This window comes from Trichoplusia ni, chromosome 9, assembly GCF_003590095.1.
Source record: "Trichoplusia ni isolate ovarian cell line Hi5 chromosome 9, tn1, whole genome shotgun sequence".
NCBI classification, from domain to species: domain Eukaryota; kingdom Metazoa; phylum Arthropoda; class Insecta; order Lepidoptera; family Noctuidae; genus Trichoplusia; species Trichoplusia ni.
Genome location: NC_039486.1, coordinates 3,751,979 through 3,779,015, shown reverse-complemented (window position 1 = coordinate 3,779,015; position 27,037 = coordinate 3,751,979). Strand labels below are relative to the sequence as shown.

At 35.0% G+C, this 27,037-nt stretch overlaps 1 protein-coding gene across 3 annotated transcripts in view; it reads left to right on the top strand.

The window, feature by feature from the left end:
- Window positions 1–27,037, top strand: part of LOC113497692 — an 84,491-nt gene that overhangs the window by 16,760 nt on the left and 40,694 nt on the right. For all 3 annotated transcript variants that reach the window (XM_026877374.1, XM_026877373.1, XM_026877375.1), the window contains exon 2: window positions 18,166–18,540. In XM_026877374.1, coding sequence (XP_026733175.1) covers window positions 18,166–18,540 — 375 coding nt within the window. The remainder of the gene's footprint in view (window positions 1–18,165; window positions 18,541–27,037) is intronic.

Below are 27,037 nucleotides of genomic sequence, written 5' to 3'. Positions count from 1 at the left end.
GCAATATGTAAAACCTTTTATTGTGTTCATGTCTGTGAATTTTGATGGGTTATGACACTGTACTTTTTCAATCGCAGTGCATAAGCAAGAATGATATATGTATAGTATACTAGTAGGTACAATCATAATTCTTTGATCAAGAATGATGGCTAGTTTACAAATTCACGTTTCTTACCGATGAATTTCTTTTTGAATTTTGAGTACTGCATTTTTTGATACGAGTTTATGTGAAACTCGCTCGTAAAGTCTGAAGAAGTCTTCGATTATTATAAAAGCAGATAACAAAAGACGGTCTTGTTTTCGCCTGTCATTAGCACGGCCAAAGGTTTTGGAGACAAACAAAACGCTGTTGACCTGCTTTGTATTATTTGGAAGAAAGATTAAATACTTGCTGTTGTTGTTTTTGTTCGATGCAATTTATTTACTTTTGGGCTAAAAATAGAAACAACGCTGCAATGGTTCGGTGTTGTGTTTGTGTAAAACCGTTGTGTTGTTGCGATTAGTTTGCCAATAGAAATATTTTTTACTAGCTGTTGCTCGCGACTTCGTCCCCGTGGGTAGAAGATATAAGTTATGATTTTTACCCGCCCTGTTTTTATCACATTTTCCATTGCATCTTCGCTCCTATTAGTCGCAGCGTGATGGTTTATAGCCTAAAGCATTCCGCGATAAATGGTCTATTCAACACAAAACGAATTTTTCAATTTGGACCAGTAGTTCCTGAGATTAGCGCGTTCAAATAAACAAACAAACTCTTCAGCTTTATATATTAGTATGGATGAAATTCTTAGTAAATAATAGTTTGTACAATAATATAAGGTATTCATAGATGCCGCGCCAGCTAAAAAATATAATAATTACTAATTATTAAACTTCGAAGAACACAAATGCACCAGAGTCATTCCGTATAAAGCGCTCACGTGATCAAAGAAAAAAAACAATAGGAAAAAAGTCTCTCTGAGTATACATAACCTACTTTCGCCAGTAATTAATTAATATTTTATATTAACAGACAAGGTGACTAGAGAAAAGTATTTTGAAGTTGTCATCGTGCGCGTGTCTGACGACGTTTCTAAATAATGTCACTAACAGTACTGTAATGTGCGTACATCACGCACTTAGCCAAACCCGTGCCAAATGCCTAAATACTGTTACATTGTGCCTATCCTTTGAATACATTACGCAACTCATTTAGACAAATGGTTAATGTATATATGCAGTGAATTCCATTCCCATTGTATCTATGTTTCCTGAAATAACATGAATCGGTAGGCATATTAAACCTGTTGTTTCATTTAAAATAGCAATTTTTATAAAGTATTTTTCCGTCGCGTTCTGTTCGAAATGAATTACTGATGAATATTTCTGTTTCCTTCACTAAATACTACTTATGTACATAGTTTCTGGCATAAACCAGGCTGGTTTCAAGCCTTCGATTCGCCATAAGAAGAAGAGGATTTTTATTTTTTCAGTTGATTAAAAAACATTTGTGAAAAATTACTACGTCACAATTTTTAAGTTTGTAAAACAATTTTTAAACATTGGTTGCCCTATTTCCCAGCCAGTGTTTGATTTTGTTGTACTGGTTATTAAGCTGAATGTGGAACGCTGGAAGCGACAGCAATCCGGTCGACTTGATATCCGAATGACGTGGACCTTTGAAATATGGAATTTTCAGATATCGCTTTGTATTGCCGATAGATCGGCCATTTTTTAGTGGCCAGTATTTAAAGGTTTGGTTATTGGATTTTTGGTGTTTGTCACTGGTGTTACATTTTTTTAAATAATTTAAATTTATTTTTGTTCGAAGATCAAAGAAATTAAAAGAATTTGGATTTATTTATTTTGCGGGAAGTCAGTTGATTTTCCTTGTTCGTGTATTCATCCATTTCGAGCTTAAATACCCACAAGCATTTTTTTCCTGTACTTAAACGTCTTCGTCTGTCTTTGAAGTTTTAATTACTGAAATTCACTCAAAAGCTCCATCTCTACCGCAAAATAATTAGTACAATAATTTATTAGTAGTTTGATGTCTATTTCAAATACTTAATAGAAAAGTAGGCATCTAACCATTAACAACATCTATTTTTATTTTTTTGTAACAGCGAAAGTATTGTCTCCATCGAAGTAAGAACTTAAGTGAAGCATACTGCATATAGCTGTAATTTAAACGTTTCGAAATTCAAATTTCGTTTCGAAAAGTGGCAAGCTCGCAAAAAAACAACACCATTACATTATGCGATACATAACTTGAGACGTCGAGATTCCTGAATAATTTACATATCATTTGACTTTTATTCGAAAAATGAGAAATACACGTCTGTCGGTCCGTGCAAACTCGTTTGACATGCGGACGGAAGAGAATTGATCTGAGATCTCATGACTAATATCTAAACTAATACTCGAAAAACGGGATTATCCGCAACACTCAATGAATCACCATTTATTTAAGCGGTAAAAATGTTGCTGACCCATATATTATACAAGCTCACGAGTCACGGCCTTCGGGGCAAGGTTCAAATTACTACAATAGTAATAATATCAGTTCTGAGGAAAATAAATAAGAGCTTCATTTGATCGTGGGAAAATATCGAGCGTCAAATTGTGTCTGGAACTGGCGTGTGGTCTCTAATACGTAACCCGACTCTTTTTGCGAGTGTCTTTTTATGCCACGACTTATTTAGTTGCTTCAAATCTATGATATTCGTAAAAACGTTTAACTTATTTAGATATTAGGTTGTGGTAAACTGGAACTTTGTAGTTGTTAGGTCTTTCGCGAAGAGGGAAACAGTGCCATAATGTACCCGTCTTCAATGCTACCTACGATTGCGCTCATATTTTTAAAACACTTTTGCTATGAAAAACAAAACACTACCGCAAATGCATTGCTTAAATTAACATTCTACGACTATTGAAGAAAAGAGGTTCTCGTTATTTATTTTTCAAAGAACAATATATAGCAACCGAAAAGTCTCTTATAAAAAATTTCACATGAAAACAGACCTCTTTTCATACACCAAGCAGGCGAAAGAGCGACCTTAAAAACTTTTTCCTTAAGAACCTCGTTTACCCTCAACCAAATTTGCCTCAACTTGAGTATCAAAGCCAAGACTCCTTTAGCCGTCCTTACGACCGCTAAACCAATGAGTAAACTAATTAAGTAATCATTATGTCGTGAATAATGTAATGGAACCGTATTATTTTAGCACACCAACCTCAACCGAAATACTTTTTGTTTTGGAAGTAGATTCCTTTCCTTAGTAGCTATAATAAAAAGGTCATTAGCATCTTATGATTAGATTACATAGTGTGAATAGATTCCCTCGAAATATCCCAATCCGAAGCTCGGATGTTTTTGCCAGCAGAAATACTGCCTAACAGGATTTATAGCGACAGATATAGATAGCCTAAAAATAACTACCAAAGCCACGAATCATTGCGAAAGCAAAAAATGTTCCGGACGAAATTTATCTGCGGATTTTGATATATCCTACATACGATGTTCCATCAAATATTTCGCATAAAAAAATACGACTAAGCAAATTCCGAAAAGTTCATTTCACAATCTTTTGTAAAATTTTCAGGGCAACATAATTAGCTCCCGGTCTCGTGTACGTTCGTTGTTTGTAAATTTTACAAGTTTCAAATTACTTTTGGGTACGAAGTTGTGAAATATGTCGTACCAGGGTGTATCAGGGACGGGGGGAGCCCGGCCCAGGCTGGCACAGTTCTGATTCAATAACCCCTCGAATGCCATCAAAAGAAAGTTTAGCGAATAAGCGAGGCCTGTTTATCGATGGAAATTCTACAGTTTCGCTAGCTTGAATAGTTCTGAAGTTGCAGTAGTAAGTACTACGTTCGATGCTTAATATTTTTCTAGGGTTTAGTACGTGAATTATAAAAGGGTACCCTATAACTAAGGGTTCGCTGTCTGTCTATGAAAAACCTGTGTTGCTTGAACCGCGATAGACAGGCAGTTGAAGATTTTTGATATAGCAACAGTACCTAATAAAAAAAACTTTCTATATCTACACATATCGGGTACAGTCATAAAGTTAATGGCTGATCAATTTCAGCTGTAAATATGCTTTTCTTTAACCATTGGACGCAACCCTCATATACGCGAGTCACTACTTCTGTTGCAGGACAGGCAATCAATTTTTGTTTTCTTTATTTTCCTAAACAAATTTGAAGTCAGTGGATACTTCTCTGAACAAATGCATAGCAATAGTTATAGAACGTAAACCATATCATATACTTACATTTAAACTACAGTATATTATAATAGTGGCATTATCTCTAACTACGGCTCCCAACCACACAATAGTCAGTCAATTGGTATTAACAAGATGCACAGATAAAATTATTCAAGACTGTTGGAATATTACTGTAGTTTGCGTATCATAAATATTATGATTGCTTTTCAAATGTAAATAAACGAACTCATTTTAAATGTATTTAAATAATGAGATACTTACAACATGAAAATCTTTGTGGGATGTTATATGAAAAGTGATAATTTTGCAAAATCTATACTAATATATAAAGCTGAAGAGTTGGTCTGTTTGAACGCGCTAATCTCAGGAACTACTGGTTCAATTTGAAAAACTCTTTTTGTATTGAATAGACCATTAATCGAGGAAGGTTTTAGGCTATATACCATCACGCTGCGACTAATAGGAGCGAAGATACAATGGAAAATGTGGAAAAAACAGGGCAGGTATAAATCATAACTTATATCTTCTAACCACGCTAACGAAGTCGCGGGCAACAGCTAGTAATAAATAAAAGAACATTGCTTCCACCAATCAAACACTTGTACTTGAGTGAAATATACGCACACAATGAGAATCGATTTCATATTGTGTAATTAAAAAAAAACTCCTAAATATTATTTACGTAGATTAATCCTAAATAATTCAGCTTGAAGGCTACAAAAGAGTTCGGTTTACCATTCAGTGTACTAGACAAGCATCGAACCGTGCAGGATCACGTCTCCGAGGAATCTCCGTGTTCCGTAAATCTCGTCGGTTGAATACTGGAACTCTATTGGAACGCTTCCGGAGAAGTTTCGACAGAAAACAATTTGCTTGATGTTCGACTACCAAAATCTGTATAGTTTGTTTGGCCTATCCGTGTAACTAGGAACCAATAGAATCGCGAATATGAGTTTGGAAAAAAGTTTCAAGATTTGCTACATTCAGTAATGCACCCTTGCACTTCATTTTTATACGCATTTTCAAGGATATTATTACACGCACAGTGTTGGTGGAAAGCCTCACAATTGATTAGAGTGTACCTAGACATCTTCGCACAATTCATTCCCTTCTAGTATTAACGACGCTATTGTATAGTCCTGTAAAGCAGTCAAAAACTTCTAGGATATATTAAAAAAACATGCATACAATTTAATAAAGTATGGTTTAATAATGTGGTTTTATAAATCTTTTACTTAGACTTACTTATAAAACAAGTATACCGTTGACCAAAATAGTAATTATACTTACCAATCGCAGTGCAAGAGTTGAACAAAACATATACGTACAAAATAGCTACAGGAGAAAAGCTTAATAGTGAAGTTAGTAAGGTTATTAAAATAATTTCCTGACTAAACTTTCTTAACTGAAATTCGTCGTCAGTCTTAACCCTGGAGTTGGCTGTCATTTAATATTATGAATGTTAATGATCTTGATGGTAATTGAAAGCAAGAGGAATTTATTTCCCTAATAACAGGGAAGTATAGGTAATCTTTAAAATTTACCCTGTAAATATTTACTTTCATAATACACAAAGGAGGGGAAAACAAAGAGGTAAAATTCCCACAATAGGCCGAGTGTGTCTCATGGAAACCTAATTGCAGGTCTAGTTTTTGTGATAACCTGTGTTTTTAAATACATTCCCAACAGGAAAGTTGAAAGGAAATGTTAGCGATAAAATCCAGATAATAAAGAGTGTTAAAAATGGTTTTCCCCCTATATAAATGTTCTTGTAAAATTTTGCTCTTAGAATGTATTAAGAGCTAAATATTCGTACGATTTCGAGCAGAGCGCGTCTTAAAATTTATTTAAAATGTATTCCGATCATGAAAGGTTAGTTACATTAATATTTTATTTTAACAACGTTCAAATGTCTTGTATCGAAGGGTTTCGGGTCCACAAATTTTAAAATTCATGAGAGTGAAACCTGACTCGCATATTCTTTTAATATTGAATTCAACCTAAGATCCTGTTGAACAAACTGTATTTGTTTAGAATTTTGATTATTTACTTTCAATTCTTGAAAGGCCAATTAAAATGGTAATACAGTTTGAAAGATTTACATAGTTATAAAATGTTTATTAAAGCTTCGAAACGGCGGGGCTGCTTTATTATACAGTTGCAGATTGCACTATCTCAGACTCACAATGGGAATAGTAAACGAAAATACAATTTCATCCATTCACATGCACTAACAATTTACTAGCATAAATTCTCGCACTTGGAATTCGGGCGCCTACCGACGCGCCGATACGGCAATATTATTCTAAACGCAGCAGACACGTTCAACTCCGCCTCGAGGAATTTGTCTCCGTCTCTAAACTGGAGGAAATGACTCATTCCGTGTCAACGTAAGCTATACAGGAGATAACAAATGCTATAATTAGTACTACGATAATGCCGAGGGCTCAAAAGCTCTTACATCGAGCGGGATGACTGAGTAATGAACTTGACAGTGGTGTTATTATTGCTGGCCGTAGGTGGGCGATGTGCATTCCACTGGAGCCGGCGCTATAAATACCTATCACGGCGACGCTAGGGTTGCCTGCTCAAACTGTGAAATGGGACGTAGATGTGTTTTGTTTCACAGACTGCCGCTGGAAAGTAAGACGTGTGATCCGACTTTCTATACGTATTATATCGCTGTTGTGTACATTCGCAGTGTTCAGATAACGTCGCTACAAAGTAAGAGCGGTGTTTAAAGTGACACTTCAACGATATTAACAATCACGCACGCAATCTAACGATCTCCGACACCCTAAATATTTTTATGGTCGGTCGTATTTGTGGTCCTTTTTTACTTTAACGTTTCTCCTTAAAAATAACATACCGATCAATCTGGGTGGGCATCGCGCACCTGGCAACATTGGTGGCGACCCACTTTGCGTCCCCCGCGCCTCCCCCGCACCCCGCCGCGACGTCTGGCCCCAACTTAAGAACAACATCCATCCTTATCGAAATGTGACGATAAAAAATATATGACGGGACCCTCGCGTCCTTCGAAATAGGTTACGGTGTCGCAAAGAGCTTAATCCGATGCGGCAAAAAGCTTTGAGGCTTACCTAAGTAATTGAGATGTCAAAAAATAATATTTTTTAAGAAACTACCGAAGGTCTTTCAGCTTTGGGATCAAGTGAACCGAGTGCCTAACACGTCGACTTCGTTTGACATATTATCTCATACTAAAACAGAGCTCCGTTAATGTACCAAACTCAAAACATTGTTACAAAGGTCGTTTCGAAAAGATATTAAAAGAAGAAAGCATAAAATGTAAGCTGATTAGTTAACTGAAAGAACTGGGTTTAAACGCGTCATAAAAAGCGTTAACATTATTTTTCTCAATGTTTTTTTTAATGGACCATGACTACAATGGTTATATAAATTAAATTATTAAACTTGGCACCAGTTAAGTGGCCTTAAAAATAAAGACTGGTGAGCTCTTTGAATATTCATAAGGCTCTAAATGGCCAAATGGTGTATTATTCTCTTTTGTCTAAAACTTTTTTGTTGGCTCTCATCTCAGATTTTTTTCTATGTTCTTGACTAGCGAAATGATTTTTAAATATAGAATTGCAGGAAATCATTAAAACCAAAAGAGATTTATTTATCTTCCGCATTCTCATACATTCAATTGTGTTTTGGACAAATTTATAAATTTTAATATTAACTCAATAAATTAGTTTTTAGCTTTAGCTTTAACAAATAAATCAAGATTATGAATGCAAATTTTAGATAGTATTCAACGACGATATGACGTTTTTTCTAGTCCTTTTGCATTCGTATTATTATTAGACAAAAACCTTTGTTTTTCCCAATAGAACATGTTTTCCATTATTTACTGCCCCATAAATTGAAAGTAGAGGTTATTACTCTTTTTCTTAGAAACTAATCCTATAGCTCATGGTCGGGAAAAAGCCGGGTCTCGATAAAATATGTTAGCCCCATTAATTTGTTTTATTTATATTGCCATGTATTTTCCTTGCGTTTTTCCAAAGTATTTTTTGGCAAAAATATATAAAGTTTGTCCAACCTTCGACTGACCTTCACCCATCAGTATGATGATAAAAAATACTTTGCTATGTGAGAAATGTAATATGTCTCTAATTTGACAACAATAGCTCTTTCTCCTAACATGCATCAGACACGAAAAACTTTTTAATATAAAAATCAATGTCATATTTATTCCTTGCTTAATAAAACATATAATCAAGACGCTTACGCGACATTTACCAGTCTAAAATTCATAGTAACGTTAGGGTCACCACAAAAACAATGATGTTCAACCTCTGTGCAAAATTAAACTAGTTTTTGCTCCACTAACATCAGATAGTTTCGTTGGTAATGCAAAAGAGCCTTTTTATGACCATTTTCCAGTTGAAATAACACGCTTATGTTCCTAGGAAATATGTATTCTGCCTGAGATATTAAAGAAGAATATTTTGTTTGAGATTTAAGTGAAAGAGGTTTGGATATTGAAAAGGTGTGCTCAAGTACTCTAATGTGTTAAACCTTTTTTTGTTGTACCTTGGACATATTTCTAGTCATAAAATGAAAATAACAATCTGATAATGGGGCTTCTTACCTAAACATCTAGAAAAAAAGAAAAAGAAGAGAAAGAGACGTAAACCTTTTTCGTGGATGTACTCTAAGGATAAAATTATCAAACAACGGAATCACTTTTTTAATAGAAGCGAATACATTAGTTCGTAAACCACGTCCCTCGCTATCCTGTGCTTGGCTAAACGAAAACGTAGCCTAAACTAAATTCCGAGACTAAATATTTCCGATATAAGCTTGCAATTTCAGATTGGCATTAAACTTTAGTAATTCTGCAGTCGAATTCCAGGTATTTTGGACCACATCGAATCATATTCAGCAAATATTTTAGCCCTAAATATTATTTTCCAAGCATACTGCGTTAACGTCAAGTAACTGAAAGTCATAAAAAATATAAAATTTTAGTTTTTACTTCATTTGTATGTAACACCAAAATAGCATGTTTTATAAATTTTGCTTGTCTGTTTGTTCAGACTAATCTCCGAAATGGCTCGGCCGATTTTGACGAGACTTTTATTGGTAGGTAACTGATGTAATAAGGGGTTATTTAGGCTACTTTTATTATTAAAAAAAAATTGAAAATTTGTTCCACGCGGGTGATGCTGCGTTTACTGTTAGTATTGTGTTAAATAGTATTATCCTAGTATCTAACAACCGAAGATAGACAAAAGATCCCATACTTAATTCTCAATAAAAGAAACGCTGCTACATCCAAGTAATGCGATACGCAACAGAATTTTCATTCGGGAGCGTTCAGGAAAGGGACGACCTCCATTATATGTTTCCTATTTGAAGGGACAGGAAAGGGGCGAGTAAATTTTCTATCTCTTAGTAAATCTTATAATATTCCACAATTTTCACACAACGCCATCTAGTCTCAAACTTAGCAAAGCTTGAAATTATAAGTAGGTACTAGACAACTGATAAACATGCTTATATAATTCTAAATATTTTTATATTATAGATAAATTACACAGAACAAATTATTGCTAATCACACAAAAAAAAACCTGGGTGGGAATCAAACCCACAGCCTCCGGTATTGCAGTCAAAGTCACTACTACCCACTAGTCTACAGTTAATTCAGTTAATATTGCTCCACAACATTTATGCGGGACATATTAGTCGTCACGGCCTTAAATCTCCGGATTATGGGGTTAAGCGGGCCTGAATGACCTTTATGGCGGTTTCCAAGTGACAAAAGGTCAGTTAACAGTGAAGGAACTTAGATCAAACTCGCTCTGAAATAGAACTCCGTAAATATGGGCTATGGAGCATAAACAGTCCAGGCTCACACGAATCATGCAAATATGTACATATAATTTTGAATGCCTGCTACCAATTGCATGTACCCTGATGATACTCAAGGGGTGAAAACGGAACTCTATAACTCACTAAGGCTTCGATGTCTCGGTTCCTGTATCACCAGACTCTATGCCACGCACCTGCCATGATCCGTGAAAGCTTGACGGTTTAATTTTCAATATCGTTGCTGTATAACAACAAATAATAAAAATAATAAACGTCGAGGCTACGCAATAATTTGATGGGTGCTTATTGTATTTCATAATTTTAAATAGTTTCCCTCAGTCAGTTTATATAAAACCTACAATGTCGGAACCTTTTGAACAAAGAATAAAAACTGTTTGAACTGACACTGAGTTTTGCGACCCAATTGGAAATACAATAACCTAACTCGTGCTATCGTCAAAATACTACACAAGCTAGAAACTCCTTTGTTATAGACGTATCAAAGTCTTTTGACATAACTGTACCCGCTAGGAGCTATAGAGCGATTTGATTGATGGAATGAGTTGCCAACTTTTGTTGTGAGAAGATTTATCTTGAACGTACGTATAGTCGAGCCTTAGCCCACTCTAGGGCTTCTCAATAACAGAAAAGAAAACATTAATCACCAACATTGCATACTGGGAATTAGCTTCAGAAGTTAAGAATCTTTGTAGCACTAAAACTACATAAAGCAACGACTTAAAAAGTAGTAAAAAGTCGCAATTAATTAAGTAAGATGCATCCAGTCTCCATTCAATTATCATAAAAAATATTATCGATAATATTTTCTAATAAATGAGTATACCGTCTCCATCTCTAAGTAATATCCACGACTATAAGAACCGAGCTCTGGCTTTAACGACTATCGATATAATATTTACCATCGATTTCCGATTAGTGGAAAATATGCTTACGATGTTTAATGCTTAGCGATTAATCGAAACCCGTTTTAATATAGAGGATTTTTATCTATGAATGTATTTTATACACTAATATCAGTTAACTGACAAGCTGGAAATAGATTCCAATTTTAAATATCGAAAAAAAAAATCTTGACCTCTAAAATTGAGAAAGAATAAAAAGATTTGAATTATTTTTTTTTCTTAATGAAAGTGTCAAATTCAATTGATTCTATTTCTGAATTACTCGTCGGACTCGAGACGGAAATTAAAATACTTATTCAATATGAACGCTGCTCAAGGTACTTACCAATATGTCCTAAATTGGTATAAGTAGGGCTCTAATCCACGCTTTATTGAGTGAGTCTCCTTTAGATATTCATTTATTCCTGCTACGTTCAGTCTGGATTTACTTTACAATTTCTATTGAATGAAGCTGAATAAGATTCTTAGCGCAGTCTCCAATGAATTGCACCGCAGTGTTCAACCTTTTGCAATTGGTTTCATGTCGCAAAGAACTAAAGTTCAGCTTAAAGAATTTTAATAGTTTTGAAGAAAAAATTTAAAGTCTTTTTAGCTTTTGAATTGGTATTCTTATTCTTTTGTGTTTGCAATCAGATGAATTTATTTCCCTAGAAACTACTTTATTATATTCTCAATTCTGTTTTTATACAAAAGTTGTGTAGGAAATGAAAAAGGAGGAAATATCGCATGCAAACAGAACTCAAACAAAGTAAAACAAATTTCATTTACATTCATAACAATAGGAATTTTATTTCTAGTCGTAGCAATTCCGTACCGGTTTTAGTTCTTAATAGTCTTAATAACAGCCAGAAATAACTGTTATGTTAGTATAACGCCATGATTGAAGTGGAACGACGTCTGTGGCGAGTCATTGTGACGGGTCTTAATTGTCTACGAGATTTCACGACGCCCCAAATCTTGAGCCCTCCGAGTGACGGTCAAATAAATCCTCGAAAACACCCTTTACTTACCTCTACAATCCTCACAGATGAAACCTTGGTATGTGAACATCTCTCATCAAAAAGCATACAATCTTAATTAACTCTGTTATCCTAATTGACATTAAAATGGATCCGACCTTGTTTTTATAACCTTTAAATCAACCATGAGAATTTAGCCGCACTTTTACTATTGTTTGTTTAAGAAACGCTTTTACTTTCCTAAATTACACGATAAAAACATAGATTAAGAGATTTTTGTGAATTATTCAGATATCTCAGTTGAATGAAATTACTCGAGCAATCATTCAGAAACGATCTTTGAAGTCGAGAACTAATCAAACGATTGGGTTCGCTGAGAAATTCTTAAACTATACCAGTATGTACTAGTCTTGTCTGGTCCATTAGACATCGTATCTTTTGTATGGCAACAAGAGGTCAACATATTACCGTGTATTTATATAAATCAATATTCCTTGGTTACAATACCGACACAAATCCAGCTACAAACAAACGGCTGTAGAAACAATAGCAAGGACGTTGTCGTTGCATGAGACAAAAAGGTCATTGTTACGCATCATTACTCAATAAGTGACGTCCCTGGCCCGCGAGCCGAAACCAAAGTATCTGTAAATAAAAGACTTTAACTGGACTATTAATCAAGATAAACGTCGTTTCTGGGAACGGTTCGCCTGCTTTAGTCGCCAATTTGAACCAATAAAAGTAATTATGGACGCAATTACCTTTGTAGTACTTTCAAGGAATGTTTCATTCGGTCTAAATAATGTCAATTTTACTGAAGGTAATAAAACATTTTTGCCTTGTTGCATGTTTAGGGACAAAGCAAAGGTGCTGTTTAATTTATGTACGACCGTTAATATTTCCGAAACAAATGGGGTTTTTGTTTTTTCGGTAACCTTTCTAGAGTTATAAATATGGCTGAGTAAAATTTAATAAAAACACTTTTCTTTGCTTTTTGGCTACAGAAATGCTTAAAACGATTGTAAATAATATTTTCCGTTCACCGAAGCGGTATAATTTCATGATATCAATGGACGTATCTAGCCGTTCTCTGTGTGTTCATTTGAACAATTGGAGCTTGTGTGTACCTGTCCTATTTGTTTTGCCATTGAACAAGAGGAAGATCGACGTTGAAACGGAAGCCATACGTAGTATTGTATACGTTTTTGTTGCATTATATCAGCTTTGTTTAATGTCGATGTGAACTGTACCAGCGTGTAGCTCTGTGAAACCGTTTCTTTTCTAACTCTTTAGTCGTATCTAACCTAAACCTTGTTAAGTTACTTAGGTATCATTTTTGCCAATTGAGTCCAAATGCACCACTTCTGGTCAAACATTTGAAAACAAAAAGGGACTGACATAAATTTATCGTCATGTTTGCTTATTACGGGCTGTAGTCTCCAGCCTCCTATAAATAGATTCCTCACAATATTGTTCTTGTTTATCTCTTCATTCTTCTTACCATTTCTCTAAGTAAGAATATTAAAAATTTACATTGTTACATGTATTGGGTTTATACCTGCAAAAACGTGCATTAGAATCACCACTACGTTTGAAGTTGTTCATCTGCATCTGTTACTCGCTTGTCTTCTTTTAATCCCGGATTATCATGATGTTCAACTGTCTCCAAGACACTCGAATAGAGACGTGCAAGAAATCACCTATTCAGGTCAAGATTACATCTGTCACGGCGTAACTTGGCCCGCCGGATCGATTCCTACACGTGCTAGTCTTTTAACCTTCTACACTCTATTTCCTCTAAATGAAAATGTTTTATATGGATGCTCACGTTTAAGAGAAAAGGTACTATAGGGTGATATAGAACCTCTTGGTACCCCAACTATGTAGTAAACATATTATTTAATAACATCACTTCCTTGTGCAACCCACATTAAGCTTAATTTCAAGTTGTAATGTATATTCGCCGTCGCCGCTTGTTTAATTGATGTTATTAATTTTAATCTGAAACTATTAGCTTTTCGGTTAACTTAATTGGAGACTGAAAATCTGGAACCACTTTTTTCCTACTGGGTTATCTTAAAATATTTTCTTTTTACGTTTTCCTAAAGGGTAAAACGGAAACCTATCACTAAGGTTCTGCTTTCTGAGCGTCTGTCATCAATCTGTATACCATAAACCGATACATCTAGTCAGTTGAAATTTTTAGATGATTTATTTTTGCTGACGCCATAACACGGTTCAGCTATAGGTACGGTCATAAGTTTGATGGTCAGTCATTTTTTTTCGTAAATGGTATATTCTTTAGCTTTCTTTACCGGACCTTCTGTATCGCCAGTTCGAATTCACTTGACTGACCTTTTATGTCAAATTTGTTAGCAGATGATCGCTAAGTCAGGAAACTTGGTGATCTAGCTGTACGGCCAGTCATTTCCCCGCACAAATTTGACCTAAATCTGAATAAAAATATCCATAATGGTTATTTTTTGTCCCATTCCAAGTAAAAACAAAGTAGGTTGCGTCTTCCCAAAACATCAATTGTTTGTAAACAAAACAGCGTAACGTTAATGATTACGTTTTGGTGAATTTTGTGATCATAATTTATCTCTGGGCTGAGTAAATAAACGATGAGCCGGTATGAAATAGATAGGTAGGCAATATCGGCCAGGCCCAAACATTTATCTAAGCTTACGCCCGGCCTAGCCTCGCCGGTTCCCGGATATTATTTCTAGCTTGTCATTTCAGGCGAGTTAGATTAGTTGGGGGCAGTAATGAAATGATTTTCATGAATCATTAGTTCTATCTAATGGAAAGAAAGAATGAAATAAGTTTACGAAGGTCGTGCTTTATGTGATACATCTATTTTTTCTATGATGTTGGGTAAATACCCGTTTTCGTTGTACTGACGCAGATATATCTTCGTCGATTTTCTGAATGTATCATAACCACTCATCAAATCATACATGGTTGCAAATTTTACATGCTCTGTAAGTAAAGATTAAATAATAATTTAGAATGATTGCAACAAAATTAACTCTGAACGTTATACGGGTAAAGAAACATAGACTAGGAAATGATAGAAAACATCTAATGATCCCATATATACAGGAAAATTATTTTCCTTGTCCTTTCCGAGCTGCTATCTATATCGTACGCTCTGTTCTACAGAAAGGTGCTTAATACTTTAAACAAGGCCTTGTATTTTCCCTTTTTACCGACGACTAACAATCATTTAAGTCCTCTTTACTTGAAGAAGCTCTTGGACATTGGACACACTACATAAATTATATATCCTTTGGTATTTTAAAGTGAATACTTATCACTTAGAGAAAATAACATGAATTTTTAACTTTACTCTCGTGACTCTTCATACTTGTTCTTAGTACATAACATGAGTCAAATTTCATCTAGACCTGTTCAACTGTTCTGGCGTGATTCTTACACACGCATTTATTATATTAATACAATATGTAATGTATACTTACTTGCTAGACCAATCATGCCCTCTATGGAGTTATTCAAATATTTTTTAAGAGTTGAAATCTAAACTTTGAAATTAGCGGTCTTAATTTAAAAGGTTCTATCAAGGAGACTTGCTGTCTTCTTTAGGAAGAATTATTGAGTTTTTACTTGATATTGACTTCTGTCTCCCACATCTACAGTAATATAAAATATGGTAGAACATCAGCCTCCTGATAAGCATATTTTAATTACTAGACAAATGAATTTAAAACTCACTAAATCGCTCATCCATTCATATTTAATTCTCCACTGCCTAGTGGTGCCTCATGCTTATGTGGTGAGACCGTTAATGAACTCGCGCCAACCGGGTGAAAGATTCATTAAATCTTCGGAAGTAGGCAAGACACAGCCACCGCAACACTCATTAAATATTCCCGATATTTTCGGTGAACTGGCGAATATTCCAAGCAATTATGGAAATTATCAAACCGCCTCGAGGAAATGAATTTCGGTATTCTAGTTTCGAGAGAACCCCTTTTTGTGAAGTTTCTTACACGATCTTTTGATTTTGTTTTAGAGTATAATTGTATCCCTTCTTATGAATAGAGATTTTATGCCTAAATAAGACTGGCATGTTCGTCTACACTTTAACAAGAAATAAACTTAAAAAGAAACATTCTTGCAAACAGCTGTAATGCAAAAAAACGAATTTAAATTAGGTATAAACAGAATACAACATGGCAATGCTTACAATGATGATCTAAAAAAATATGATACGCCTTATTACGTAGTAGCAAACGCACTCATGGTTGTGTTAATTGAAAAAGCCGTGAGAACGGAAAAATAAATTACATACCGTATAATTTAAATAACATTACTAACAAGGTGCAAGGAATAGATACTATTAGTTGCATAAAAAGTATGTGTAATAGTGATAAAAAAATGATAATCCAGATATGAAAAAGAGAGAGGAGAACGACAGGAAAACGATAGCATGAACTCTTTTTGTTTCAGATTTTTTTACCTATAATTTTGTCTGCCTCCTAATCGCACTTTCATCATCATCATCATCTCAGCCTATCGCCGTCCACTGCTGAACGTAGGCCTCCCCCAAAGAGCGCCAACCATCCCGGTCCTGGGCAGCCCGGTATGGTTAAATCGCACTTTAGTCCAATGAAAATATTTGGATCTTAGGCATGCTATTTAAACAACCTTCCTAATTTTATATTAAACCAACGATTTATTCATAGGAGCGGTAATAAATAAACATTTGTATCAACTAAAGCAATTTCGGCAAAATTAACAGTAAATTGTTACAATTTCATTCCACGAATAATTTGTATGTCGTAAGCATTAGCTTCATTAGGAGAAAGATCTGATTTGAGTAACATAGTATTTAAGATATAACAGTTAAAAATAACAGCACTTATAGCTAGTATCTTATTTTGATATTGTTCTTATGAAATTAGTTAGTTGAGTTTAACTGCAAGGGGAGGCAAGTGGTATAGGCATTCAAAAAAAGCTTGTCGGGATGTATTGCCCATGGGACCTGAATAATAAATAAATAAATAAATAAATGCGGACAACATCACATACATTGTTCTGAACCCAAAGTAAGTTGCTGAAGCACTTGTGTTATGGAATTCAGATACAACGAAGGTACCACAAACACCCAGACCCGAGACAATGTAGAAATGTGAATTTTTACATTGACCCGACCGGGGATCGAACCCGGGACCTCAGAGCTAGCGACACCTTGAAACCGGTGCTTATGCCACTCGACCACGGAGTGTTTAATCGTTTCTACACTTAATTAATTGGGATTTTTATGATACAATTTAATGATTTATTTCATAGTCTAATTTGATTATTACCAAAAGTGAATGTGGACTTACGTCACATCCCGGCAGCGAGTTATTTTGCTGAGAAATTATGCATATAAGTATGGACGATTTGTTGCTTCGTTCTCACAAATTTGAATAATTAGTGAAGGAGAAATTTCGCGAGCTCAAAGACTTGTCAAAGGAACATGTTGACGTAATTCGCACTTTCGCTCGTAAGGGGAAATCTCCATATTTGCTCCAGTTACGCTAAAACGCAGACATAATCAAATTCCGCTTACCTAAACCATTTCTCGAATTCTTGAATCCTTTGAGGCATTCTGATTACATCGGCAGTAACATAAATCAATCTGCTTGTGTGACATAAATGTATGGGCGTTGCTATCAAACATCAAAGGTAACACGAAACGCGTGTGAGAACTAAACGGAGCAAATTGTTGAGGTAGCCTTTTGTTGGGGAGGTTTCAGCATGAGAACATTCTTTATAACATCCATCTAACGAATGTTAAAGGCAAATACTGAAAAAACTTCAAAACAATCAACGGACTGCGAAGTTTTATATTATACTGCAAATAAGCGATTTTATCGTTACAAAAATACAACAAGGTTTATTTTTAGCTATCCAATGTCAAACGGGATAATTGTAGCAAAGTTTATAGGTTACTGGCTGACCCCGGCTTCGCTCTAGTGGACAAGCTATCTTTATATAGACGTAAACCTTCCTATAAGATAATGTTTGTGGAGCTGGAATCGGCTTGAAAGTTTCTAGATAAAAAGAAAAATCATATCTTCTTTAGAATCCTCGTTAATTTAAAATGTAGAATTGTCAGTTGAAAATCTACCGTATTTCTTATTCACCTGCACTGATTTGTGATGCATAATGTACCTAATGATTGATCTTTGTTTTTTTTTGTTTGCAGCCGAGAATAACGGCAGAAGGAACAGTGTCGAGGACGAAGACCGGCGCGATGCGGGCGGCGGGGCCCCCGTAAGGTCCCGCCAAGCTATGGGCTCGAACATCAGCCAGCACTCCGCCAAGGGACTGAAGGGGCGGCGAGCGCGCTCTTCCGGAGACCTCTGCAATGGCGACACCAAGAGCCAGACCGAGTCCTCCGTCTGCGGCTCAGTCGTCGGCGATGTTATGGGCTGGAACAGATCCCTGCCCAACCATCTAGATGGCAACAGACATTTAGCGGACTACAGCCGAGTGAACAACAATTACGGCGAATTTGGAACATACAACCGCTGTCATCCGAAGGGCGGGCGCGGTTTGCGGTACCGAGTCAGCAAGTCCGGTGAGTATATGTTTATAACAAGGTTAAAACTGGTTAAAACACTCTTAGAATGTTTTGTCACTCGTAAATCTACTTCATTTCGAGGAACATTAATTAAATTAAATGCAAAGAGGGATAGTCCTACTTGGAGTATCACTGTACTTAAGCTTGGAATTTCAAGACATTTAAAGTTCTCGGCTTAACGATTTTTGGACCTATTCCAACATTGGGATTCCGCAATTGTTATATATACCTACGCTTTTATTAGGCGCTCCTTTTAACCGAATTTCATTGGGAAAATAAAACGAGGCATCCCTCTGGAAATTATTTTAATAAAAAGAGTTAATCTTTTAAAGCTTTACAAAAGGAACCCTTTAGCCCTTCATTTGTAACTGAGCTATCCAACAAAGAATTCCATATCTCAACGCCAGCGCCATTTCTGGATACAAAAACGCATTTAGGAGTTTTTACATAGATTGTCTCTAAATTTTTGAAAGAAATCTGATGATCGTATAGATAAGAATCTCCTAAAGTTATAGAGTCAATTTTATTTCATAATTAAAAAAAAACTGCCGTAATTTATCGACACCAAACATTACATAAACACATTTAGAAAGTATGTAATTCGGATTTGAAAGCATTTTCCTGTTTTGAATACTTTTAATAGTGACGGCTAATTATATTCAATTTAACGAAGTTGTTACAAGTTTAAAACTCAAGTTACAAACCCGATAGAGCTCAGTTCATAAGTATAGTTCAGACGCAGCAAGTATTAAATTACCTATTAAATTATCTGTGAAGTATAAATAAAAGTTTAAAAATCATCACATGTAAGTTCCATTTTTGTACAATATTTGCGAATCTACCGTATTTTGAACGGATTCCGGCGCAGTTTTATTTAGATTTTAGTTTCTAACATTTTGCTGCCACTGCAGGTGTCATGTTCGTCGAATGTTACGGATACGGAGATTACTCGTTCGAAAAAAGTTTAAAAAGTTTCAATTTTTATAAAAATATTCCAACCAAATTTTGTTTGATTGTTGATCAAAACAGATTTTTCTGTCGTGAATAGAAAACAATATTTTTACCAAAAACATTTGAAAGCGTAAAATATTCTCTTGTTTTCGTCGCAGTTACAAATAGTCACAACAATTATTCGAAATGTAAAATAGATTTACAGACAAAACAGCAAACGAAAACAGTGAAAGCAATTTCGAAAATGACAGTGATAAAAATCAAACATACGTGTTGTTTTGACACCGAAAATGAGATTCTGTCCTCATACTAATAAAATTTACAATCTAAAATCTAGTTCCATTTTCTTGATTGAGTCGAAAACATTTTGCTATAGAACTTTCACCATTGTTTTACATCGCAAAAGCTCGAAATGAATTTATTTTGCATCTCGTTGTTTGCACTTTATTTTGGGTATCTAGTTTGAATTATAAAAGCTATGAATTTAATATAAACGAATTCCGGCTGTGGCTTGGTTATTTGATTTATCGTGTTTATTTAAAAGTTACGCTGAAAATGAAATGAATACCATGTAGCTACATGCAAAGTTTATTCAATATTCGACTTTATTCTGCGAAATTGAGAGTTGTTTGTTAATTAACGGTAATACAAAGATCCATTAACCATGTTGCAAGTAAACAACCTAAAGTTCTTCGGTACATGAGAAATCAAAGTTACGGAGACGTGTTTACTTCGAAAATAAACTTATTAGGAGAGTCGCTAGTTACCTTATAATCTACGGAGCTAACGGTACCAATTAGCTGTTAAAACAATAACATGGATGCTACGTCTTACTCACTTAGCCTCAATAGATAGACTGTTTTCTTTATTAACAGAAAACCGTACTTATTCCTGTGGGATTAGGGTTAATTTTGGGTCGCTAAACGTAGATGGCTTTATAATAGAAACTTTAAATAAGTTATAAGGGACCTTCAATTTTGAGGGATGTCTTATTTTTTCTGGGATCCCATTAACCCATTATGTAATTACGTAACCAACCAAATAATACTCTTGTAAATTAAACTATGTATCCCACACTAGTTAAGGGACCAATTAACCGATAAAACCTCATCGAAGGCCCATTACAGACATCATCATCATCTTCATCAGCCCATATTCGTTCACTGCTGTACATAGGCCTCCCCAACTGAAGGCCATGGAGATCATCGCGAACATTCACAAACGAAAACTATAGAACATGTTTTAAGGCGTACAAACTCCGTAAATCTAACATATTATACATGCTCCATTTATACAACAGCGAAAAAAAACTATCTCATTCAAAACCAATTTTGCCTCACCTATACCGAATACCAAACTGTAGCGCCAATTACAATACGAGTCAATAGTTATTGTATTTGTTGTCTAGACTGTAAAGGTATTAGCATAATCACAGACACATACCTGTTCAGTCGATCCCCAATAATCCGCAACCTGACCACAAATAGACCGCAGTTGTTGAAACTCCGCAGCATTGTGCGTTAATGTTATGGGGAAAGTTAGTAATTGCTTTTGGGAGTGCAACAATACAATGATACGATAGTGTTGTGTCGAGGGTCGTGCCGATCGATAATTTGAAGTTTTACTGCGTAGATTGTGGGAGCTTGAATAAATAAATTATCGCCATTAATAGTATAGTAGTATAGGTAAGTTATTCTATTTCAGAACAGAACTCTAGAGGATAGACTCTAGAGTTCTGCCCTGGAATAGGATTTAGATTATGTTTAATACTAGCTTGATCGGTGGATTGCTTAAAATGCTATACGTTGGCCCTCCACTTATACCTACCTCGATCAACTAGCTTTTTATCTAGCCTCCTATCTGTCTACATTCGGTCCATAAATGCCATTATTAATTTGTGAAATGTTTTATTTAATGATCTATCAACATTACATTAACAGTCATATTTTAAATACACTAAAGACAATTATTATTATTCACAAAGACAAGCATTTTGCGAATTACTGGACGGACAAACTGAACGAAGCTGGGCTCTTTAAAATATGAACCGTAGGTAATGTACATTACTTTTGAGAGCATTCGATTTATCCTAACAAGATAACAGATAATAACGCATTTAAATACTAAGAAAACAGTTTATACGTAGAATAAAAGGCATAAAAGAAAGAAAAGAATGCAGAAGCTAGCTATTGTAATGATGAAAAGAAATTTCCAGATAATATATTTCCAACAATAAGTTATTAAGATAAATATAAAAACGAGAATGTAATTGAAATAATAAAAGTTAATGCAGACAAGTAACGACACAATTTATCAGTGTTAGGTTTTCTATTATATTTCTTTGCCTACAATATACTCATTTCCGTTCAAAAATGTAAGGAATACATGACACCTAGTTTGCACAAAACATGTCTTGAAAATTGTCAAGAACAGACTAGATATATCCTCCATGTATATTTCAACCTAGATTTAGGTGCTAAATCTTTTTAGAACTTTACACTTCACCTCCAGACAGTCTGGTTTAGGAATATAGTTGTTATATGTTTGATTAAAATTCAAATTGTTTTTAATCTGAGTAGTCCGATGCGTGGATTTGCTACGGTCGGATAAAGTGGCCTAATGCTTGACTGATCGATCATCTTTGAAAGAAAGTAGATAGTCAAATTGTATAGACCTAGAACAAACTTCTCATACTCAATATAAACGTCTCATATTCAATTTATCCAAATTAGCATGACTGATAAATATTTGCTCCAATCATATCTTCTTAAAACGACTCACCGCAGCTCACAAAGATAAAAACCAAACATCTGAGAAGTAAAAATAATTGAAGTTTTTGTCAATTTCTGCATCAGCAGCTTTAAAGTCTTATCCCGTGATGAGAAACAAACACTAACTTTTCTATTTTCTCCTAGCAAATAAAAACGCCTCGTAAGACAGATGTTCACTACTAACTGCATAAAATTCAAGTTGTTTGGAATGCTCTAGCAAATGTCAGATAAACGCTGCAGCCATAATTACAATAAATTCACATTCAACACTGCAGTGTGGAACGGACGCAACTACATGTTCTGGTACAAGCACAAAAAACATACAGAATACCCACTCGGAAACACTCATGAGAATTTGATACAAAATGAAGACTTTTTGCAAAGGAAACTGATCTCTTTTCCTTAGGTCAACACATTAAGCAATGTGGGTCAGAAGGCAAGTTTGTGTCCATATAAAACGGGAATATAATACGGAACTTCTGTATCTAATTATTATGTGGTTCAGGGTTCGGCCAAGCCAGCTGACGTCATTGCTCCGAATAACTACGGGTCAAGGACGGTACGGAAGGGGTGGCCTATCGCGCGCCGCCGAAAACCAACGATAATTCTAATAAATTATACTCACACAATGTGTCGACTTCTATGCTGCATTGTTATCCGAAGGTTATACAAAATCAAAAAGGATAAGTTATGACTGACCAAAAATACTAATGGAAAATATAAATAGTATTTTTATACAAAAAATAATAGCGTTTTTTTTAACGAATAACTAAAATTATTTAATACGAAAGCACACTAAGCTTATGATCAGCATTCATACAAAAATATCAATATCGGCTTATAACACAAACAGAAACGTGTCTCCAAAATTTTCGTTAAGTTAATTAAATTCAACGAGACTTCAAAGTAGCATTTTGTCTTCGAACCCTACTTAATCTTCCGTCAAAGAATACTAACAAGTTCCAAAATATATATTCGTCCATCATTACAAATTAGCCTAATCAGTCTTCTGTCTAATTATTTCCTAAACATATCTCTATCTATCTCATGTATATTGTAAAAACAAAAGACGAGAGGACATTTTGTTTTCGCGCTGGCCTCACCAACTTTGCCACCTAATCAGTAAAAGAAAATGTGGGTGGAATTCTTTCTCAGTAAGAGCGTGATTAATCCCAATTTGCCCGCGTCCAAATCAGACTCCTCTCTCGACGTTGATGTATGGCTAATGGCTACAGTATTGTGAAAACTTTTAGGAGTTTTACCTTGGCATAAAGTATAATGAGATTAATATGCAAAGAGGAAGTTGGTGCTCCTTAAATGTGATGGATGCGCTGACGGATGTAACTTTAAAGAGTGCTCAGATGTGATATATTGAGGTCTCCTTCGTTTCATGATATAACTCTTATTTTGAATTATACGTAGGCGGCCCTATTTCGGGTAATCCAACAAACTGTGACAAATTGTTAAACGGTTCCATATAATATACATATAATAATACTAACAATCTGAATGAGATAATAATAGACATCCTGCAAAGGATTTGTATAAATTCTCCATCAGTCAAATCCAGAGGAAAACACTTTCTACAACCACTGCGTAAAGTTATATTATTGCAGTCGTGCAAGCGAGACAACGCTATACAGCGTAGAGCGGCATCTTACTTCCGCTCCTCCGATAATATTATGTTAAGCTTTGGAGGTACGTCCCTGTTATCGAATTTTCTATAGGTAGTGGGATTTTTCGGAATCCCCTAAATGTCGAAGAATACATTATCCCGTGTATTTCGCGCACCTGGGCTCAACCCTCACGGTAACAGCTTACTTAAACTGTAAACCCCTCTATTAATACAATGAGTTTAATGATTAATTGAGACACATTAAATGTGTATGTGTAATTAGCGGTTTCGATGTGAAGCAATTCAGAAGACTCTTTGATAGCAGTCATTTTCCCAACGTTTAATTCGACCCTAATGATATAATGAAATTGGATGAAAAGGGAACTAATTTCAGCAATAAGTGTTGATGGTAAAATTGATTACATTTTAATCAATTTTGGCAAAATATCCTAGAATTTTGTCTATTTTACCAATCATTGCTTTTACCACAAATTCTCGAATGTTAATATAACTGAAGCTACAACAATAAAAATGAAGCTACATTAACTCCGAGGGAACCGTATTCTTTCCTTTAGCAATCCATCTAATTCTTTTTGCTCTGAAACGCTATAGATTTCCCATTTCCGACCGCAAATAAAACTCTTTGCTCGTATTTCTCATAAAGTAACTCTTTCTTTCAAATTGTTACAGTTCAGGAAGTGAGAATAATGTATTTGAGCTCGATTCAACTATTCGATCGGTGCAATGTTTTAGACTTTAGATTATGGGTACAGAAGGTCGGGTTTTCGCTTTATACGAAGATATTAATAGTTCAACTGCAGATACAGCTTTCTGGTAGCGCAGTGATTTAAAAGATTGATTCATGTCGATATCGTGAACGATACAAATAAATTTCCGAATTGATCCCAACGGACGGATTTTTGCTGCGTCAAATGTATTTTTCATTTTCATTCATCCTTTTATATAGTCATTTTGCAAAAGCAATGTTGTTATAATGTAAGTAAATGTTAAATTATTTATGAATCATATGCAGACTTACAAAAACGATAAATGTTGATAGATTGGGCTTAATAGCTCGCCAGATAGAGCTGAATATCAAGGTAAATTAAATATGTAAATAATAAATAAAAAAAATAAGTCTAAAATAATTTATCTCGAAAATTCTGGATGGATTCGACGCAAGAAATTGCTTGCATATTATTCCATAGTAAAAACCAGCAGTATTTTTTTCGTGCCCCTACTTTACGTAATATAATTTTAGTAGACCTAACTCGTGTAGTGCTTAAAGAAAACGGTTTTTCCGAAGCTAAGGTGGCACGGCTTTTCACTACCCTTTGACAACTTTAATCTGGATTTTTCCTCGTGACTTTTACTTCAAGTCTTGAATTAATCTGCCCACTTAATTATTTTAGAACCGTATGAAACAAGTAATTTAATAACATAAGTTAAATTATAGTAACACTGGAATTTGTGTCGATATGATTTTTCTCCCTAGTATGTGTAACTCCAGTTGTGTGCATTTGAATTTCGAATTTTTCGTAGGCCATTAATTTAATGAACCTGCAAAATAGCGATATCGGTTTATAAAAATATAATGAAAATATTGTATAGGTCTCTAGAAGGAATTTGGACTGGGGCTGTACTAAAATGAAAATCAATAATCAATATGAAACCAGAATAGTATGTACCTTTTAATATATAGTAACAACTATTGCAACAATATTCTTCCAAAGAAAAAAATATTGTACATCAACTTGTTTAATGCAAATTTCAAAACAGACATAGGTATTAGGCTGAGTGTAATGAATCATCTTTATTCTCCGTAGAAATAAGCACACGTCAAGCCATAAACCCGTTAAAAACGTAAAAATATTACACATTCGCGGTGGCATAAAGATGAGTCGAACATACGTATGTAGCTGAGCCAATTATACCGAACGTTCCGCCCTCAAAGACACGGGCGCACGTCTATTGTCACGCTTATCACGTCTCGAGATTTGGGGCCGAAACCTTTATTCCCCGGCCTATTGAATATAACTTCACCAACTTCTATGTTTACCTAACCATTACCAGTTAAATGTTTAACAAACTTACCTAGAATTGAAGTTGTAGACGTTGCCTTAATTAGATAAGTTTCTCGATACTAAGATTTCATTTCTTCATTATTACTTTGGGATGTATCCGTTTGAGTTTGGACCAATTTAGTTTAGATATCCTATTCATGAAATTAAGTTATAACTTGTTAGGGGTTTTGAGAAAGTGTTCCTAAAATGGTTTAACATGAACACAGAATATCTGAATACTCTGAATACGGGCTACCCTTATCAATTCCGGACTACGTCGCATTCGGGTGAAGATCGTTGATTTAGATAGGTTGTTCTATTGTATGTACAACATCTTTAAGCAAATAACGACCTTAGAATATTTTTGAATACGGCTAATTTTACTCTAACATAAAATTCAAAATAAAACTGAAATAGAAGGAGTCACCTCGCTTCTATATAAACATAAAAAACAAGTGATTTGCGTACATGCATATAAAGCAATATGACCCCTAAAACCGACTACGATGGTACACAAGAGATAGAAGGATTCAAAACAAGCAGACCTAAACACACTAATAATAAGAGTACTTAGATGGTCCACAAACAGCCACACCGCATTTTACTATCGGCCCTCGTAAAACCGAATAACTCTTGCATCGAACATCGTCCGAAAATAAAACAAAATCCAATCGCCAGTAGTTGTGTATTTGACCGTAATAGGAACCAATAAGGTGCAGGTGTAAACACAATAAATCATGGAGAGTGCTGGCGCCGTTACGATAAGCCGACGCGTCTTATGGTTCGAGGGTCGTCCATTACGTACTATTGGAGTAAAGAGCTTGATATGAAACTTGAAATATGGAAGCGGAAGATGCTTCAGCTCCGGAGAACGTTTAGCTGCCAAAATATTAGAGTTAATCGTTTTAAGGAGCGGTATCATAGCTTCTAAGGTGATCTGTGGATATTTTATATTTCCTTATGATTTTTTCGTAATACTTTTACAAACTTGTTCATGAAGTGTTTCTCCCTTAAAATTAAATAAAAACCCCTATGCACTATGTAATGTTTTTTTACCATAAGTAAATGTTATTGAGGTATTAATGAAAACATAA